The sequence below is a fragment of the Cibotium barometz genome, chromosome 44 (assembly GCF_041138505.1).
Source record: "Cibotium barometz isolate CiBa-2024 chromosome 44, ASM4113850v1, whole genome shotgun sequence".
Classification (NCBI taxonomy): domain Eukaryota; kingdom Viridiplantae; phylum Streptophyta; class Polypodiopsida; order Cyatheales; family Cibotiaceae; genus Cibotium; species Cibotium barometz.
In genome coordinates, this window is record NC_141089.1 from 39120940 (window position 1) to 39143071 (window position 22132).

Consider the following 22132-nt stretch of genomic DNA (forward strand, 5'->3'; position numbering starts at 1 on the left):
GAAGTGTTTCTAATTAAGCACACTGCTTCTAAAGAGTTGATCCTTGTGATTTTAATGGATTGCAAATTGATCTTCTTTGAAGAAATCTACATAAACAAACAACAAGTAAGAGATCAATGTGATAGCACTTACTTTTAAGTCTTGTATGTGCCTATAACCAAAGTAATCAAATCACAAGTGTTACAAGACACCAAGCGAACATAACCAAGCAAGACCCAAACTTGAGCGACTGCAAAAAAACCATATTGTACTTAGGCTCAAGCATCTTGTAGTTAACCTAAGCATTGTACACCCAAAAAATAGAAATCAACAATTTAATTTATATAATATAAGTGTAAAAACATGGGAATAGATTCAATCTTTACTTTAGATGGGAATTCACAGTCAAGATCAAATATGTGACACCCAGGAGTAAATTTCAGGAAGTCGTGTCCAGGTGACGCGGGTAGCAAGCAGACCCAATTCAATAGTAGGTCAAGCCATCAAGTAATCACACAAACTCTCTCTTACATTGGTTTTCTCCACATCTCGAGGCATCCGTGTTTTCTTGCGGCAAAAGTTTATACCATGTGATGGCTTGCAAATCAATGCTCCCCAAGTAAACAACATGCCTACTAGGTCCTTCTTTCGAGAAAAAAGGTTCTATTAAATCACCTACAAATGTAGGTCTAGGGTCAGATGCTAATCCTTTAGAGTGTAGCAAAATTATGGCTTCAACAGTTGCAGGTGTTGGTATTTTTTTCACCCTTTAATATAAGTAGCATATTTGGAAACCGGTGTTGCCCACAAACAGATCATTTGGCGACATGTCATCAGTTTGTCATTTAAGTAAACTGACAATTTAATAATTTCAACTTTGGAATCATGTCTCCCATGATATCTTCCAAATTTTTGTCACCATCAACATGAGTATTCCACAACGATAAAGGCCAAATATATTCTGCTTTCTTTTAGGACACTGATTCTGGAAATTGCGATGGGCACACACTTGACATGGATGTAATTAGTCCCTTATGGGATACATCCTTCTATGAACTGTCCCCTCCTACATTCTCCCATAGTCTGGACTTTTTACATGTAGCCAGAAACGAAGCTTGAGCATGTGTACTTGCGGTAAGTCAGCTTTAATCATAGGCTTGACAAAATTACAAAATGTTCTATGGTCACCCATACTTGGTAGTTTCCACTTCTGCACTAGATTTGGTGCCATGTCCTTCAATTCGTCAGTGATAGATACTACATGCCCTTGTTTTGCAGGAGGGGTGTTCGAGCACAGCTTCGATCACACTATGAAGGAGGCATTTATAGATGAAGGGTTGGGCCTTGTTCGAGTTTTGTGCAGGCCCGCGGTGGTGGTCGTGCTCTATTTGGCCGATGGAAGGCAAGCATCGTAGTCAACAGCCATCAGTATCCATTCTTCACCAAGGTTCCGAAGCGATTGTTAAAGGCACTGAGAGTACCTCAAAGGGCCGTCTTTAAGCGCTGGGATTGCAACGGGTATGTGTCCATGCCATTAGTGTATAAAATTTATAGGGCACTTCTAATTTATTTGGGCTAGTGTGATTGGGTTTGGGTTCTTTGAATGAATAAGCTCACATGCCATTAGTGTATACATGTTGTGGTTATTAAATTATATGGCCACTAGCAATGCATGTACCAACAATGCTCACCATGCACCAGCGCAGATTGCTCTCTAACACCGTCGCTCTCTCAAATACACAATCAATTCTACAGTTTTCTTTTTCAAGAATCTTTAAAGTTTGTGAGATAAGGTATTATATGTACGATAATTATCATGCAATAACAGGTAGTATTAGGTTTTCATCGTTTTGCAGAGATGTAAACAATAGAAAAATGAGGTAGAAAGAGAGAGGGCGGTGGTGAGAGATGCCAAAAGTAACGGTTCGCAAAATCAGATTAATTATGGGCCCCTATTCAATAAGGTTATTAAAAATTTAGAGAAATAATATCTTGTAAGGTTCTCCAACAAACCATCACAAAAGATTTATCTCATTAATTTAATTCATTTTCTTTTTTTAAACTCATTGTAGGCCCCTATTGGCATAGACTCAATAGGGGTCTACAATGAGTAAAAAAATGTGTCGCGTGCTTAGTCTAATTAATAGTTCAACGACCATGTCTTACGATTAACCTTGTCAACCATGCAGAAACATTAGTTGAAGCGCTACAAGGATCACATATAAATCGAGACATTGTGGGTTTAATACACTCATCATTCTTTAAGCACAGTACGCCTTGATAATATGTCATGATGTTGGATGGGACATCATAATCCCTATAGAAAAGGATAATTAGGATAAATGAGTTTTATGTTGGGCAGAAGTAAGTTTTGGGTTCGGGCAGTTTGTTCGATGTTTGTCTTATGCCTAAGATATATTTGTATCTTGCATATGTTAAGGGTGACAATGAAGCTAGAAAGATGATATTTTTTGATGCTAGCTTGATGAGAAATTTGTGCTCAACTGGCTTCTTGATTTTAACATGGAAAATGTATGTTTTGATATTATCATTGCAAAATTTGATTACTGGTTTTTTTGCACTCACTTGGAGATGTTTCCTACTCGATTTCGGTCGCTCTCGGAGTGTGTTCATTCTCATCAATCACCTTACTAATCCATTGATTTGTAAATGACATTCTTGATCATGCTTCCTTTAATTGAAATAGGAAGCATAAACTACATTCACATACTAATTAAATATCAATTAGTGTATTTGAAGCATGTAATATTTATGTTTTTTTAAATTGGCCACACGTACATATGTGTGAGAAGTTATGCCAATCACGAGACTTTAAATCACTTAGCTTGTTCTTTTTTGTAAAGGCACTCTTTAGGTAATGCATGTGACTTGTAGGGGTGCAAAAAGGATGTAATACCATTCTTCACTCTTGTGTCGTCTCTCTTGGATAAAACCCAAGGGGCTTTAGGTAGGACACTAGTCTTGTAATTGAGTCATAAAGGTGGTTAAAGGCTTATGTATAAATTTTATAGAAACAGAAAGGCAAAATAACTTAAAGCTCCATTCATAACACTTGGTTAGGATGCATCTACAAAAGTTTTAAATTTTCTTTTGTATATCTAGTAGATTTAGAATTATCAAAAGTAAAGAAAAAGGAGAAATGTTGTAATAGGCTTCAACATTATAAACAATAGCATAAAAATGGTATAATAGCCTTATCTTCAAGGAGACACACATAGAAAAGTGTGTCTTTAGTTGATAGAAGGCACATATGCCAATGGATAAATACATATAGAAGATTTTTTATATTACATTTATAATATACTTAAAAATTTTATTTAAGGTATTTTTAAATTATAATTAATTTAATTTATATGGGCAAAAAGTGCCTAATGAGATGACCATGGAAGACTACATTTAAAAACTTTGTTGGCACTTGATATTTTTAAGCTTAGCTTAAGAGTATTTTTCTAGAAGGTATTTGTTGAGAACAATATAAGGAATATATAGATAGATTACAAAAGTCTCTAAAAGCTTAAGAGTATTTTTCTAGAAGGTATTTGTTGAGAACAATATAAGGAATATATAGATAGATTACAAAAGTCTCTAAAAGCCACAAAAGTGGTTTCTTTTCTACAAGACTAGTATTAACACTTATAATAAAGCATAAGAGCTCCAACAAAGGTTAATAATGTGACTGGCGAAAGCAGCCACTATCATGAATTAGTAGAGCGAGATAGAAATAAAGCTCCAACAAAAGTTAATAAGCTAAGTGAAAGACACCATCGGATGAAGAGGAAGGTCAAAATACAAGTCCTTCACAATTGAATAGGAGTTTCTATTTTGTTATGCTTTTATTTGACTCTTATTGCTCCAGATTCATCATTTATCTTATAGAAGCACATGCCCTTTGAATACATATGTATGCTCCAAAATACACCATAGTTTACGAGTGAATCAAATTGATAGCAATCCAGTGCGTAGCATGTGTGCTTGGTTTAGCGAGTGTTATAATGCAATGTGGTGGAGTCCAAACTAATTATAAGGAATATAAAGCAATTTGATACTGTGACGTGAAATCTAATATCTAGAGACTTTTGAATAGTAGCATGGAAAGTGTGGGTCGAGTAGGAGATGCACTAACTCATGCTTAAAAGGATGATGGAGACACATGAGAGTAGTGCCTAACAATAATTTGAATCTTTGAAGAATAGTTATGGGGTCTAAAAGGCATGTAAAGTGGGTTTAGTGGTTTTGTGAGGGATAATGGGGTGGTTGTTGATGCACTAACTCATGCTTAAAAGGATGATGGAGACACATGAGAGTAGTGCCTAACAATAATTTGAATCTTTGAAGAATAGTTATGGGGTCTAAAAGGCATGTAAAGTGGGTTTAGTGGTTTTGTGAGGGATAATGGGGTGGTTGTTGATGGAACAAGATGCTAAAGATAGGAACAAGGTTTGCATAAATTTTACAGGTAGAGGTTTTATTTTATATTAATTTTTGCAAAGAAAAAGGCTGGAAGTAGGTGGACCGAGAGACTCCTTGTCCATGAACTTGGGCGGCGAAGATCTCCCCCAAAACATGGGATACATCATACTTGGCACTCTTTTCCTAATTTTATGCTTCCACTCAAAGTTTGGAAAGGCCCTTAGATGCACAATGATGTGGGGGTGGGGATCCGTGGGGTGTGTGTAATATGTATGCGTGTGTTCTGTTACTAGTGGGCTGACGTGCTTCAAACATCTCTTCAAACTTCCACATTCAAATTCTACCCTAACCTCCTCAAACCTATGCCTCTCTTCCCGAACCTCCAAATTGTTGCCATGTGATAGCTTTATGAAACTCTTCCTTTATATAATATAATATAATATAATAATAATAATAATAAATAAATAAATAAAAATATATATATATATAAAAGATAAAATTAGAAAAAAAAACTAAGAACCTTTAACTAATATATTGAGAGATGTTAAAAATTCAAATTGCAGCTGTTTGCCGCCATAGCTCGTACTGACATCAGGGCTTTGCACCCTGACTCCGCCGAGCTCAATTAGGGTTTCCGTCATAGTCAATTCTGTTGTTTCCATAGACATACACTTTTCTGTTCATCGCCACTGTGTTTAATCTTAACTCACATGGCCGATTCGGAGCTTTTTTTGAATGGTGGGTAAGCGCACATTCTGTCAGTCTTTACCGATTGCCTTGTCACTCACTGTGGGGGCCGCTTTCATCTACATCGGTAAGCACCAATGGTACCTTGTCTCCGTGACAGAATTTCAGGATTTCTGCTTTTAAAAAATCGTTTTTATTCCAGAATCCATAACCAATCTAATCTTATCTGCTAAATCCTGCTTTAAATGACATTAATTAAACTATGTCTGCTTAACAAATCTGCATTAAAGCTAGCAACCACCTTTTTGGAGCATTAGGGTTTATTATATTAAAACTAAACTATCGTCCATCCAGCAAGCATCTTCTTTCCCACTTTATGGGTTTAAACTACGGTCTTCGTTTGTTAACCCATCTGCACATTTGTTCTTATTAGGGTTTCACGCATGTGGATGAAACTATGGTCTGGTAACATTGATAAAGCCAAGCGCTCATCTGGGTCTTCATTAGGGTTCATTGTATGGATTCAACTATGGTTGAGTAACCCATCTGCGCACATGTGGGTTCTCATCTAAAGTAGACATATAGGTTCTACTTGATCATAGATAAGCAAAGAGTTAAATCCATAGAAATCCATTTATAATCCAACATAAGGATCCGAGAGTCTTACTTTAAAAATTTACACCATCTTTAGAGGCCTTTTATTATTTAGCAACCTTAGGGTTATTATATAGTACCATGAAGCAGAGAACTAAATCTATAACACCATTAGGGCTCTTAAGAAACACTCAGAAGCACAAAGCTAAACTTAAAGCAACATTAAGCTGCTTAATCCATCGGTGAGTCTCAGAACCTGTCGTGATTGAAAGCTGAAGTCGAAGCTGTCTAGGGTGTAGCTGATTGGACTCCACATTTTTGTATGCTGTGTGACCTTTTAGGGAGGTGCATGTTCATATTTTAATAATTCTTGTGCAGTTTAAGGCGTTGTGGAGGCTGCCATTTTGTAACTTTGGAGCAGGTGCTTGTGCTCTTCTTGCGGTGCTTTGGTTTACAGTATTTGAAACGACCTCAGGGATATGAAGACCCCGCAACCTTAGCAGCAGAGAGCATATGTAAGTCCATTCATACCAAGACTGGAGGGAATGGTTTCCTCTTGAATTTTTCTTTGAAATTCCTTTCTTTCAAATAAGTTCTTGGCCAATGAACAGTAGACAGGAACGGAACCCTCTCCCAGGTTTTGTTAAAGTTCTCATCTTTTGTGTGAACCCTCTCTCAGGTTTTGTTAAACTTCTCATCTTTGTGTGTGTAGTGTTTTGATTTCTAAATAAATTCACTTTACTTGAAGGGTTGATATTGCCACATGCCACATTGTGCCTACAAGTGAGCTTATTGCTGTACAGCATGGATTGTATGGTTGGCCTGATCAATGGCTCTACCTTGAATGATAGGATGATTATCTATTCCCACTGTACTTTGTTGGCATGCTTTTTGATGACATTCTTGTGCTAAGCTTTTAGCAAGGACAATGGAGTACAAATATTTTTGGACTTCTTGGTCTTTAACTTATTGAAGGAGGGATTTTTAGGTCACAGCGTGCTTGAAGGAAGAAAATGAATCTTCAAAAGGTTAAATTTATCTGATAATGGCTTGAACTCAATGAGGTCCATTGAGTAAGATTGTTTTTGGTGCTATGCTATATGGCCAGTTTGATAGGCCCTTTTGTTTATGAATAGTTCAATCATGATAAAGAAAGCTATTTGGAACTTGAAGCATACAATTGCTATGGTCTTAAGGCCGATTGGCCTTTTGAAGGCTGTTGTGGCAGAGGTGAATGTCCAAGATGTAGGGCTATTGAAGTCATGGAGTGAAACGGTCATACCACATGTTTTGTGCTGGAGCTAGATGTTTGGAATGTATGGCTTGGCTGGTGGAGTCATGGGCCAAAAGGGTCCCATCATTAACAGGAGAGGTCATAACTACATATGGATATCTACAGGTAGGAGATGGTGGGCCATGGCTATAACAGTGCCTAGAAAGATATGGATGTATATATAGGATAACAGTGACCCTCAAAGCTTGAAAGAGTTATGATGCAGCCCCAGTCATTGGGAAGCAGATGAGCTGGCACACTATCTCTATTAGCCTGGTAAGCTTAAAAGGTGGCTGATTAGGTGCCCTGTCATTCTCAAATTAGTTCAATCACATACTTGGTGTGCAGTAAACCTCTGCTCAAGCTGAGGCTACACCGACATTTTTGTATTAGAGAAGACCAGACAATCTGGCTATGCATGATGATTTACGAATGGCCATCAACCTACCCTTATATAGGTTACTATAGGGCTGGTCGGCTAGTAGGGTTGGCTAGTCTAATATGGTGCTAAATAAATCGTCCACACTGCCCTTGGCTATGGGCCCCGGGAGGTTATTTTTGGAGCCCACAACCTGCATGGAGCAGCTGATCAGCCCTCGACCTGCAAATTACTGACATTTGTCCTATAAATATGCCCCTCCCCTCCTCTATTCAATCTACCTCCTTTCACTATTAGCACTTTCATAGCACCAATAGGTCTACGACTTCCCCTTTGCCAGCCTGCAGCACCTTTTCAAAGCAGAAATCAGCAGCCAATTCAACTGCGAATTCAGCCCCAAGCACAGTATTCACTAAAGAGAAGACCCTATAGCTTCCAGTTCAGCAAAGGTGCTGACAAGGAGAAACATATTGGCTTTCTCAGTTCCCAGCTTAGTTGCAGTTAATGCACAGTGAGGTGTAAGCTGTACATATTTTCACCCATTCTTGCTTTGTACTTTACTTCTCATTTAAGTAGAACAAATACTCCACAAGGGGTGGGCCCAATGGGATCCATTGTGTAATGCTTTCATACACTTGGTTTTACTGATTTCTTTTTGAAAACCCCAGTTCCATGGCATGAAACACTTCACGAGTGCCTCCACTGACTTCTGCACATGGATACTTGTTTCAACTTTCCATGGCATGAAACACTTCATGAGCGCCTCCACTAACTTCTGCGCGTGGATACTTGTTTCCTAGGTGCTCTATGGGCTGCTCCCTCTCTCTAGGTCACTAGAATGCACTGTCTAGGACCTAGCCTAAATCCACTCCCAAATCAGATTTCCAAGCAAGACGATGATGCATGAGAGAAATCCATTTGTGTGAAGTAATTGTGAAAAGTCACCCCTACTTTCCACAGGTAGTCACTAATTAATTAGACACCTTTCACGATGGATGCATCAGAAGCTGTTCGTGAAAAGTCACCTTTACTTTCCAAGGGTATTTACTTATTAATTAGATGCCTCTAGTCCTATTTGTTAATCTAAGGTTCCTAGCATAAGGGAATTTTCCTATGGATGCCCTATCTAGCTCTTTTCACACTTTTAGAATCCTAACCCCTGTTTGTCTCTAGGGAGAGAACTATAACTTATTAACTTCCCCAACCTCATAATTCAGTCAATATCAATCAATTGTCAGAACCATTTAGACCAGTGCAATTGTGGTACCTGGTACTACACTCAAGACCCATCAATAGCAATTCATGATAATTTCACATTCATGACACAGCGCTGGTGTCTTTTATGGATGATTTTTGTATAATTAGTTTTTAATAGATGTCTAAGATGATTCAGAGCAACAAATCCTTGAGTCACAATACAACATTGGGAGCATCAGGCTGCTGCATTCATGACTGTTTCTCTCATGTGCTATTGGAATACAGCAGCACATTATTTTAATTCATGCTCAACAGTAGAGTTTGCATAGCATGCATTTGCAGATCTGATTCGGATCTTTGATCAACATTATACATCAATGCAATATGCGGAAGTTTAGGTTGCATCGGGTTTTCTCTCTATTGTGTACTTGCGAATTGATTAGCATTAATCTTTGTTTGCTTAGCATCAATCAAGTTTAGCTTTTGCACCCATATTACATTGGTATCAGAGCATCAGGTTAGTGTAGTATGCATGGAAAAGTTTCACTTTTTGAAATTAAAAACCCCTTACGTATATTAAATTTTCTATAACTCCCAAGAAAATAAAACAGCCCTGTACAGACGGGGAAAGTGAAGAATGCACAACTTGATATGAAAAAAGCAGCAGAGGAGTGTCAAGCTAGATGCTGCAAGTCATTGGAGCTGTTGGCAGCTTATGTGAGGCCAAGTACAGTTAACAAAGTAGTGGTGGTACAGGCAGGAGACATTGACAAGAGTGCCGTAGTTGAAGGCCAAGGACAAAGGGATACTAGTGATACATTAAGGACATCTTGGGATTCACAAATCGGGGTCAACCAAGGTGCAAATATCTAAATTTGCAAAGCCAACACTAGTCCCAAAACCAATGGCCGAGGCCCATCAATTTTGGACACATCAACAATTCAAGTATACCTCTTCAAATCCCATACGAAAGAGAATGAAGTAAGTGCTGCAGAAGTATTCGTGGCAACAGTCCCAGTGGAGTTTCCCTTGTCCGCACTTCTAGAGGAGTTCCCATTGGAAACAGAGCTAGAAAGTTAGGAGCAGAGCCTGTATAGTTGGACCGAAATATACCCCAATGCTCCAAGTTTAGTAGGAGGGGATGTCACATGCACACCCCACTATATATCATGTTTTGGTCCAAGAAAAGAGATGGCTTGCAACAAAAGCTAATAAAGTATGGAATGTTGAGAAAACGGCCTCCTAGTGGAAGCGCATCCTATTTTGTGGTTGGCATTCCAAGCTTCCTTTTCAGGGCAAAGTGTTTATTTGGCGAGTCATGGTTGGGGGCCTGCCTTTGGCCAGTGCACTTTGGCGTCGGAGACTTTTGAATGGCAACTGTTTTTTTGCCAGACTTGTCCAGAATCTAGTCGGCACAGGTTTATTTCTTGCCCTGGCTACATGCTCTTCGTACGGTGGGCATGCCTCATGTGGCCTTTTAGTGTGTGCAGTCTGATGGCCTCTATGTACATGTTTGTATAGCTGGTCATGTGACCTTTGCTTTGTATTACATTTTCGTAAATCTAATCAACCAACCATTACGCGAGAGAGAGAGAGAGAGAGAGAGAGAGAGAGAGAGAGAGAGAGAGAGAGAGAGATGGTTACATGACTCAATGACGTTGATTGATGTGACTAATCTTCAGCTCAAGTACAATACCTTTTTTTTTTTTTTCCCCCCGAGAAAAGATCCTTTCATTAGTTATATAAAAACGCCCATAGGGCTACAAAAGATCTCTCCTGCTCCTAAGAGAGATAGAGCAGCGAATACAACATGGCAGCCCGGGAGACTCTCCCTAGGTGCTGCAAAATACAAGCATCAGTACAAAGAACTGAGCGGCTAAATCATACAATAGGGGGGGGAAAAGCCAAACAGGTGGCCTGTAGTGCCAACGGGGGGATCCCGTGTGTAAGGTGTAGAAAGGGCCACAGCGCCAAGTGGTGTGAAAGGCCTGGTGCCGTAAGATCGCCTCATCCGAGTCTCCCCGGATGCGGTCGTACTGTCCTCGCAGGGTGTGGATCAACTCCTGCCAAATCCCCCGTACAGTCTCTGCTGGTGGCTCCAATCTCCCCTCAAAGGCCGTAAAGCACCGGGCCCTTCAGGTGAACCAGATGGTGAGGCTGCTGAGGAGCTCCCATCGTAAATCCCTCTCCTGTGTCCAGCTGGCGGACGAGAAATCCGGTGCCAGAACCAGGCGAGGCTGGCCCCTAATAAATTTGATGGCCTGACTGCCTTGCTCCATCTCATAGCCCATAGCAGGCCCTGACGAAGTCGACCAAGCAGCGGCACCCCACGTAAACATACCCTCTGGAGAGAGGGGGGCTAGAATACGCAGCATCCACAGCCAAATCTGCTGTGCCTGAGGGCAATCCCAAAGGCAATGTCTCTGTGTCTCCATAGGGTGGCCGCATCGGACGCAGGCCGTCGGAAGACCGCTGTAAACAAGCCAAGTGCCAACTGCTGAGCCCCTGTGGGCGACCAGCCACTGAAAGGTCGAGATCCTGCGGGCCTGTCGACTAGCCCAAAGCCGAGCCCAGAAATCCTCCAGGAACTCTTGTGAGAGTCCCTGTAGTCGCCAATGCTCCGCTGCCGCTGGAGAAACCGTCCTCCTCGCCGTCAAAATATGCCGCCCCAGCCGAACAGTATACTGGAAAAAGGTGATCTCTGTGGCCTCAAGGGATGCATAAGGATCATGCCACTCGTACTCCCCGGGGTCCCACTGTAGCCGGGCCAAGGGGCGCGCTGCATATGCCCATATGCGCCAATCCAGGAGCACATCAGCAGGGTCGGGGTCAATATGCCACTTCCGAGAAGCGGCGGCCACTACCCGAATCCTCTGAAAGGTGCACTCTGCAACCAAAGGCGACTCCACCTCCACTCTCTGGAGTCTGCCCTCATCCTGAATCTCATAGTAGAGGCATCTGCCATCCTCAGTGCTAGCTCTGACAGCAATCAGGATCTCCAACTGTGTAAAGGCTCCCATCCACCGTGGGGCCACTGGCTCGAGAGGCGTGAACCACTCCTCTGTGAGTGCCTCCTGAATATCATCCCTCATAATCAACCCCCCTCTGAAGTGACTCAGCCTCTCCACCTGGATCTCCTCTGGTAGACTGCAGAAAGCCTGCCAGTCTCCAAAACTATGAGCTGGGCCTGCCGCTAAAGGTCCCCAGGCTAGACGAGGCCGAGAACCCAGCATATGACCCTGCTCCGTGCGAACCGCTGGGCTCCAGATGAGCGGCTGTCTGGCCCGCTCCTCAACACAAGAAGGAGGTCGTTGAGAGAGCCCCGGTCTCAGCAGCTCCCAAGCTCTCAGGATACTCAAAGCAAATCTGTCCTCCCATCCTCTACTGAGGCCTGTCCTCCTCATCTCAATGAAGATCCAGCGAATCTCTGGTGCCCAAGTACCCCCTGCTGGGGGCGCCCGAGCCTGCAGCCGCTGCAAGAGGAGCTTTTTCCAAGGCTCAGCGCCTGGAAGCAACCCCCGAACAATAAGCTTCCCCAATAAGGCTCTACTCTGATCGACTGGATCTATAAAGCCCAAACCGCCCTGAGCCAGCGGAAGTGTAATAACTGCCATGCAACCTTTGCCCGAGCTAGCTGACCGTCCCGCCCAGACCACAGAAAGTTCCTGATCAGCCTCTGTACCTGGCTGATGCAAGAGCTCGAGAAAATCCAGCAAGACGTAATGAACCACATGGTCGCTAACAGCACCTGATTTGCCACCACCACCCTCCTAGCCAAGGATAGTCGAGCTGTACTCCAATACAATAGCTTCTTCCGAATGCTCAGAAGAAGCGGGGCAATCTGTTGCTCAGGTGACAAATCTAGGCCAATTTGGCATCCCAAATACCGCACTGCTGTGCCTGGAGGAATCCATCTAAAACCGGGGTCCGGGCTCCATGCCGGAGTGGGAGCACTACTGATCCAAAAGGCCACTGTCTTGCGCCAATTGATCAATGCTCCCGAAGCTGCACTAAAAACTTGGAGCTAAGATTGGCCTCATGGCCATGCAAAAATAAGCCCGTGTCGTTTGCAAACTCAGCATCAAGCAGGTCCTCCCCCCGGACTCGGAGCTGCAGTCCTCTCAAACCAACCTCTTCTGCCGTCAAATACATACTCATAGCCTCCGCAAAGAAGAGAAAAAGGAAAGGGGCGAGAGGACACCCCTGACGGACTGATCTGGTCAGCTCAAAACTCGGCCCCCGTCCTCCTGCAATCAGCACCTGGCTGCGAGCTGTGGAATACAGAGCTGCCACCCCTCTGATCCATCCTGGCTCAAAGCCCAGGCGAAGCATAGTGCCCTCTAAGAAACCCCAATCAACTCTATCGTATGCCTTCTCAAAATCGAGAAGCATCACGACCAAGTCCTCGCCAAGAAATCTAGCTCGGGCCGTCGCCTCCCAGAAAGTAAAGATGTTGTCAAGGATACTGCGCTCCTTGACAAATCCTGTCTGAGTAGCATGAATCAACTCCCCCAGGAAGGGCTGGATCCTCAAACTCAAGGCCTTTGCTAAGACCTTGTAGACAGTATTGAGGATCGTAATAGGCCTCCAATGCCGAATGTCATCTGATACTCCCTCCCCCTTGGGGATAAGATAGATCAAGCCCTCTGAAAAGCTCTGCGGCATCACCCCAGTGTCCAAAACATGCTGAAAGTCCCTGCGGAGGCCTGGCCCCAAAAGGTCCCAATAGCGCATAAAAAAGGCCGGCGTCAGACCGTCCTCCCCTGGGCAACTATGTCGCGGCAGGACCCTCAAGGCCTCGGCAAGCTCAATCTCTGACAGAGGCGCACCTAGAATTGTACGCATATGGTCTGTGACCCTCCTCTGCACATGGGCCCACACAGTCTGTCTGCAAACATCTCGATCCTCAGTGGTTGGCTCCGCTGAAAGCAGGTCACTATAAAATGCAGTGGCAATGGCTCTGATATCCCCGAGCTCAGTAGCTACCGATCCATCCGGTCTACCAAGCTGGCGGACTCCTGCTCGCGCATGACGGGGTCCAGTGATCTCAAAAAACTCTCCAGTCACTCTATCACCAAGCTGCGTCCACTGAGAGGCCTGACGACGATAGTAAAACTCATGTCTCTGCTCCTCTACCTCTCTAACCTCCTGGCGTGCCTGGCTCAGCTGGGACGCCACCCACTCACATGCAAGCTGCTGCTCCTGAAGGCGCTGTAGTGAAGCAAGGCTGCGTCTCAGCCGTTGCTCCCGCTCGCGAATCTCTCCCAGTCGTGTCAAAGCTGCAGCGTGTAGAAAAGAGCTAAGATCAATGAGTCCCTGGGCACACTGGCCCGCTGCATCCTGGTCAGAGCACTGACTATCATGCCAGATCCTCTCAATGTCCTCAGCGAGACTGGGATCTGTAAGTACCCTCTCTGGGATCCTCAACTGCAAACTGGGCTCCCGTGTCCCCTCCTCCAAAGTCAATATAACTGGCGCCTCCCTCGCTCCCCTAACCAGTCGCCCACATAAAAGCGATCAATCCGTGATAGATTAGTCCCTCCCTGCCGGCGATCCGACCGAGAGAAACTAAGACTGTCCTGAGACCGGGACAAGTACAATACCTTTATAGGTATAAAGGTTCAACACATGACATCATTGCTTATGTCAAACACATAAATATCAAGATATTATTCTAGCCACTCTAAGAGTGGGTTCACACTTACACACTTAAGGGGTGGTTCACACACAAAAGACGGACACATGTAACTCTGAATCCCAACATCAAGCTCCCAGGAGCAATTGTGAGTGAGCTATGGCTTGAGGGGTCTATGCAGAGTTGCACAAAGGCACGGCAAGCCCATGCTGCATGAGTAGAGGCTTGTGCTGAGAGAAGAGATGGGTGGCCAGCTTTACTATAGATGTAGGTACAAGGTGAGCTCGAAAAGGATGGTGCAGAAGAAGAGGAGTCAAAATCTGAACTCAAAGTCAGGAAAAGCACAATGCATACAGTAGCAAATAGGTGAGGTCAGGTCACAGGGAGAGTGCAGAGAGAAAAGCAAAGAGAGTTGGACTGAAGCAACTCCCTCTCCCTCTCCGCCTCCACCTTTCTCATCATTGTCACCACCTCTTTTGCTGCCATCAATTGCTGGACTTGCAGTAATCCTTAACTTGATGTTTTGATCACCTTAATAAGCTTAGAGGTCGTTCATATGGCCAAGCCCGAAGGTGAATTCCATAAGGATGCTTGAGAATTTAAGGTTGCTTTGAAGGCCATGTTTTGGTCCACTTAGTAGTTTGTAGTATGTACATGAACTCTGCGTGGAAGGGTTGTGCATAGATTCTTTGATTTTATGCAAGAAGCTTGTGTGTGTGTATTAATTTTAAGTTGGAATGACTCTTTGGTGTATGTGTCTAGTATCCCAATCCTCTATGGCTTTTAACCCTCTCACAATTTACCTTGCCTCGAACCACTGTGACTTGTGCTTAAATTTTCCCATCACAGTGGCAACTTGTTTGTCAAAAGCATCTCTGAACATGATCTAATGTTTGTTGTGGTAGGCCACCCCCTTATGATCAAACAGCCAAGGATGGGCCAAAAACTCTTGGCACCCACGCACAAATATTGTCATATAGTCCGAAATGATCACTTGGGTCCTAGGTATGAAATTGTAATGTAACCCAAAACAAATCCATGGGTTGCGTCCTAGGTACAAACCATGATATAGCCTAACACAATCCATTAGTTCCATGGTACAAAACTCGTAAATTTTGGGGCCCATGGTACAAAACCATCATATAATTCTTAAGCAAAAATATGGAAAACATTATGGTAGTGGCATCCCACCGGCTTCTATATAGTTGACCTCAAGTGAAAAGCCTCCAAGCATGCCTTATGGAGTCCAGGCTACTCGATAAAATAGTCGTAATTCAACCACATAACATCAATGGCTAGATAGTTCTTAAACTTCATGAGATACTGTCTTTGCACTCAGCCTTGCGGGAGCCTCTTTTCCTTGTGAAACACAATCTGTTTAGGCTAAAGAATCGCTTCCATTTCATCCATCACCGATTTTATTGGTTCTTGTCCCACATATCTCTTCGATACGCTCGCATGAAAAACGTTGTGGATCTTCCAATGATGTGGCAACCTAAGCCGAAAAGAGACCTTGTTGATCTTCTTGATCACCTAGAAAGGTCCATAAAACCTGTTGTCAAGCTGGGCAAGCTCTTTCCTTGAAGCTCTTTTCCATATTCTTGCCTTTTCAAACTTAAGCAAGACCCAATCACCTTCCTTAAGGTCCAATTGCCTTCTATGCTTGTCTGCAGTTGCGACACATCTCACTTGTAAATACACGTAGACAGAAGCCAGGGTGTTCACAATAGTTGGGCAAAATGCATAGGAGGACATGCAGCCCGGCGAGCACTTGTGCCACGTGGAATCGTCATGTGGTAGTGGGTAGCATTAATTGCTAGTTGTGGGCAATAATAGCAAGCTGACAACATTATTCACTGGCCTATGGCCTACGAGCACAATGGTGCACATATATATGTGCATAAGGAAAGCACTGTTGCTCTTATGACCACCCTTAGGAATGAGGTGGATAAGACCCTTGGTAAGAGTAGAGAACATGGCATAGAGCGCGTGTTACCACTAGCTGCCCAAGGAATTCTGGGCACCCTTTCAGCTGGTATTCCTTGGGCCACTAGCTGCCCATTGTAGGGCGTCCAATTGTGCTACATCAGTCTGCAGGTCTGTTAGCCCTGATTTCCTCCCTTTGGCTGCTCAACCTTTCTTTTAAATTTCCCAGCGTGTCATTCTCATTGATTGGCCTTCACCTCCTGGCAGTAAAGTTTCTCATCAGGAAAGCTCCCTTAACACCACTGTTCTCTTTGGCATCCTTACCTTTATAGAACTATGCTCGCTACTTGCGATCTCATCCTAATCTACCCTGTATCATGTCTCCATAAAGATGGTACATACATCTGGGGCTTGATGGACGATGTGACGACTACGCACAAGGGGATGTGCTCAAAGTATGGTTCGTAGTTTGATGGCTCTTGAAAGGATCTAGTCTACTCTTGGTTGCTAAAGAGACTTGCAACCCGTTTTAGTCATGTTTTCACCTGCCCACCTTTTGGTCAGGCAATATATCCAAAAATGCACTTTATTCAACAAGAATTTGAAGCATAACAATAAGGTCACACTCTTTAGGATCTATGGATAGATCACAGTTCCAACAATGCATTTTATTTGACAAGAATTCGGAGGCATTAATGGTAATATAAGGTCACACTTTTTAGGATGGATAGATCATAGTTTCAATCGTACCATATGCGTTTGATTCGAATGTTTGTATGCCCATCATATGTGTATGATTGGAAGTATGGTGTTGGTCTAGCCTCATGCTCAGGTTTGTTTGCATATGAGAGCTTTCTGACCTTATGCAATTGATGGAAGTTTTTCATTCTGTTTTTATGTGGCAGTCAGTGTTAGCGAAGTGGAAGCTCTCTACGAGCTTTTTAAGAAACTGAGTAATTCCTTGATCACGGATGGGCTGATACATAAAGTAAGAGTGCCTTTATCTTTTCAGGTCATGCACAAAAAGGATTCACTGACGTGAATTTTAACAAATGAAATTATCAATTTATTCATTGCAAGTGGAGGATTGGATTTTTTTTTGATACAATGTTTTTTTTTGGGGGCTGTTTTATAGGAGGAATTTCTACTTGCTTTGTTTCAAAATAGCAAGAGGGAAAATCTCTTTGCGGACAGGGTAAATCTCTTTTAACCTCCTTTTAATGCCAATAACTATGCGAAACAGGCATCTTTACCTATAGCGTACGCGCGCGCGCGCGCGCGCACACACACACACAAAATAGTGTCTATATTAATGTACAGAGTGAAGCCCTTGAAGAGGGATCTTCAGTATGATATACATCCATCCAGAAATAGTGAAAAAAACAATTCAAAATGAGTTTGGTCAATCTACTGTAGCTGATAGTTGTGATTCCAAGATTGTCCTAAAGATCGACGGAAGTAGAAGTACTTGTCAATCCTTGACAAATGGAAAACCATCTGATTGTGCCATATAGTCCATAGTGCCCAAAAACGTAGCCAGGCAATAAAGAGAGCATATTTATCCATTCGTTTCCAAACATCCAAAAGTTCTTGGAAAAAGTGATCCCCGGAAATCTTACCACAAGTAATCCAGAAAGTCTTTGCAAAAAAGATCTACTGTCTCTGAACAATACCAAAATAAATGCCGCACTGTTTCTTTTTGATTCCAACAAGAAGGGCATACGTAATATGCCTATTTTCAAAAAATTCTCCAACAGGGAATACTCAAGCAATACATCTCCACATGAAAACTTTTTGCTTCAGAGGTAAATTGATGTCCTAGGTCTTATGCAAATTTTACTTCCACCATTTTGCGGTTTGATGGATTCCCCAAATATGATTAGCATAATCAAAAAACCATGGTTCTGGGAGAATCAATCGATATAATCTAGAAGCAGTGAGTTGTGATAAAGGGACTTAGGGAATGGTCCATGTTCCATTCTTTGCAAAGTCCAATATTGCTTCAAGCTGTGCTTCAATAGGGTCATCCAGTAACTCACCAAATGGCTGTTGTTCCTGTCCAAGTTGGTTTGCAATGCATGCCCAAATGCCAATGTTGCTGTGCTTCTAGAAAAGACATAACTCTTCCTTCATTGGTGATGACATCTTGACACAAGTAGATTCCCTTAGTGGACAGGAAGTATGCCTTTCTTGGAGAGCAAAAAGCAAGTGGACAATCAAATGCTCGACTACAATGTAGACTTTCTTGTTGTAGAGAATTTCCTATTTTTGGCGGTCTGCCCGACCAATGAAGATATTGTAGAATTTTTTTAGGCTACTTTATTCCCTTTTTATAGGCTCCCTAAATACCCCTATATACAATCTATATGACAAGCATAAAATGCAATATAATGCCAAACTACCTGGAAATTCCCTCGATCTCTTTCTAACTACCTTGGGTAAAATACCTAGCTTTAAATTGGGATATTTATTGGTGTAAAAGGTTCTTAATCATAGCATGTGATGCCCCCTCCTGCTAAGCTTGATGACAAGAATCTAATTGATCTTGGATGACTAACATCATCCCCTTAACTCCATGTGGACTCCATCCTTGGTATCCTTCTTCCAAAACTTGAGGCACTCTTGACCACTTAGATCTTGGCTTGGAAACCTTCTACTGTAACCTTGGATCGCTCCAATCTCTAATACCATGTTCTACATTGAGAAACATGCTTCGGTTCTTCTTGTCCCCTCCTTCGGCTAAAGCCATGTACCTTTCTTAGAGACTAAGAGTTTGTTTCCTTCTTGAAAACCTACAACCCATGTTCCTGCGCTCATCCTTGTACCATGGTTGGGAGGCTGAGCATCCAGGGGCTTCATGCCCCATGATCCCCACTTGGGGGATGGCCACCCTCATTCTAGCTCATCCAGGATACTTGATGTTGAATGACCATTTGGTTGCATTTTCTTGTTTGTACCAAAAAACATGTACCTTCGTATTGTTTGTTTTCCTCACGCACCAATTCAGCACCTCTGGTATCAGCCATGCCACCACTTGGTCCACACCACTGCAAGATCAAGACACTAGTGAGGGTTTCGTACCTGTGCGATGAAGTAAAGATGGGTGGGACATGGGAAGCAATAGTACCCTTGGATCATCCAAGCTTAGATACCAATCTCACATGTGAAAGAGCAACTTGTATTAAGAAGTGTGTAAAATGTAGAGATGGACATAGAGAATTTCCTATTTTTGGTGGTTTGCCCGAGCAATGAAGATATTGTAGAATCTTTTGCCAATCTTTAATTAGCATGCACGCACGCACACACACACATACATCTTTTTTAGTGAAACCATTGTCTCATTAGGAAAAAAGAAATATACATTCATAGTTGTCCCAAATCAGGACAACTACTACTCAGATCAGAAACAGTGGGAAAACACTTCTAATTGTTGGAAGGTTAGTCTCCGATTTCATGAGAATCTCGGAGGGATTGGAAAAGGGCTCTTCGGAAATTAAAAAACAATTGGATGAAATCTCCAGAGAAGAGCAATTGATTCCGAGCATAATAGATAGTCCATAAAGCCCAGAATCTGGTCCAGTCAAGGAAGTCTATATAGTCTGGTAGGGGAGGAGAAAGGCAACTAAAAAGCCAGAACGTTCGATCGAAATGCCTCCCTAGAAAACGAGCCCAAAGATGTGCAGACAAATCATCAAGAAAATCACGAGAACGAACAATACCACAGAAGGTGAGGCACTGTCTCTATAGGACGAGAGCATCGCCTACAAGAAGCCGTGGCAATTTGCCTTCGTGCCAAAAGAGATCCAATTGGGAATACTCCAATCAACCATCTCCACAGAAACAATTGTTGCTTGAGGGGAAATCCACTCTTCCAGATTCTTTTCAATGTAGCTTTCCACCAAGCAAGAGATTTTGACATATGCCATAGGCGATTTGCATGATCCTCAATCCATGGAGGTGGTAAGAGTAGCCTATAAGCATTAGCTCTCCAAACAAATTGCAAAATGATACAGGAGTGTATCTTGAAGTGAAGTTGCCTATCAAAACGCCAATCTTGAATTCTTTGTGTATCCTCAAGCATTGGGATTGGGTGAAAGGGTTGCATTATTTCCGAAATGAGTCTCCAGATAAGCCTGTGGTGCATTCCCAAATTGCATTGTTTGAGTGCACGTGGAAAGGCAAGCACATAACCATTTTCATCCACAACATCGCATACGTGACGAATTCCCAATGTAGAAAGATTGTAGGCCTTCCTTGGTTGAGACAAAGCAAGTGGTGAATCAAACACCCTGCTCCAATGAACTTTGTAAGAGTAGTGAGTTTCCTTGATTTGGAGGCCTACCTGACCATTGCAAGTGACACAATATAGCTTTCCAATCTTGAATGAGAGCAGTCGAATATGGAGAGCTTGAAATATGACCATGAAAATGCCCAAAGATTATATCATCATAATCGATGATCCAATGTCCATATGCATATGTTTGCATGTTAGAGCACAGAGCTCCCAGCATGCGTGCCCTTGGCTTGACTTGCTCTATAAATGCAAGTAGAAGAGTGGCTTCCTTGCCAGTATATGATAATGAATGTTAAGAACATTGAGCCCACCATGCATTTTGGGCGAACAGATAAGGCCCCGCCTTAACAAACGTAAACCTTTTTTATCTGCCTTGGTTTTCCACAGGCATTCCATTGCTTTAAACATGAAATTATCAATCTGTTTGCTCGACCAAGGTAAGAGAGGAAGATAGAATTGGACATATGCTATGATTATCAATTGTACTATGTAATTGCACATGTAGAGGCCATGTAGATACTTTCCAGTATTCGATTTTAGATTGCAATTTTGCCATCACCCATTTGCCATTATCCATTGAGTTTCATCTTTCAAAGACAATTCCCAACCAATGGGATTACCAAGATGCTTGACTATCTCTCTAGGTGGGATGATCTGACCCGGCCACAAAAGCTGATGCCAATCATAATCTTTTAGAGGAAGCAACTTTGATTTTTGAAAGTTTACATGTAATCGTGCAACCAGACCATATAGGGACAGTGCTTTCATGAGAGTTTTAACATCCGCCTTTGTATTCTTGGGACAAAAGAAAGAGTCATCAATATATGCTTGTGCCACAAATTGTGTACCATCAACCATGGAAAGACCATGCAGTTGTCCATCTCGTGTTAGTCTGTCCATGTAAAGGAGCATTGGATGAGTTGCAATGGCATACAAAAGTGCACTAAGCGGACAACCTTGCCGAATAGATTTCCCAAGATACCACAAGGCTGAAAGTTCTCTGCCCAAAATGCATTTAGTTGATTCCTCTTGATAAAGCCAAAAGATAACATTTTTCATTTTAGGCCGGAATCCCATTCTATCCATAACTTGAGCTATGAACTCCCATTGTACCGTATCAAAAGCCTTAGCTATGTCCACTTGCATGACAAGAACATCTTGATCCGTATACTTGGCATATTCAATGTGAAAGAAAGAGCAAACACAGGTTGTACTGAAGGTTGTGAAGAGTCGATTATTATTGGAAATGAGCACGAGGGAAGCTCGTAGGTGAGAGTAGCTTCTTCACATACTTTTGTTGAGAAATGAAGATACAATTATCTTTTTGCCTAACCTCCAGTCCAAGAAAATAATGAAGAAGGCCAAGATTAGTCATCTCAAATGTCTCTGAAAGCTTGGACTGAACTTGTGTGACTAACTCAGTACATCTGAGCCAGAAAGGATGAGGTCATCAACATACAAAACAATGACACAAATATCCCCATCAAAAAGAAGCACATAGAGATTTCTGTTTGCATATGCCCTCTCAAGCCAAGAGATAAGAAGAAGGCATCAATCTTTTGATACCAGGCATGTGGTGCCTGCTTGAGACCATAGAGCCTTCTTCAAAAGATACACATGGGTGTCCAATCCCTGAATCTCAAAATCAGGAGGTTGCTCAACATAAACTTCCTCCTCTAAATCTCTATTCAGAAAAGCGGATTTGATAGCCATCTGAAACACGGGCCATCTGAAGTG

At 42.5% G+C, this 22132-nt stretch overlaps 1 protein-coding gene across 4 annotated transcripts in view; it reads left to right on the forward strand.

Annotated features, from left to right (window-relative positions):
* The first annotated feature begins 5269 nt into the window (after positions 1-5269).
* The window catches only part of LOC147613270 (calcineurin B-like protein 1), a 32630-nt gene continuing 15767 nt past the window's right edge, over positions 5270-22132 (forward strand). The window contains exons 1-4 of one of the 4 annotated variants that reach the window (XM_086782557.1): positions 5270-5653; positions 6070-6206; positions 17007-17089; positions 17237-17296. In XM_086782557.1, coding sequence (XP_086638683.1) covers positions 5541-5653; positions 6070-6206; positions 17007-17089; positions 17237-17296 — 393 coding nt within the window. In that variant the 5' untranslated portion in view covers positions 5270-5540. Of the gene's footprint in view, positions 5934-6069; positions 6207-17006; positions 17090-17236; positions 17297-22132 lie in introns of all 4 variants that reach the window. The other 3 variants (XM_086782556.1, XM_086782554.1, XM_086782555.1) reach the window with 3 other exon arrangements.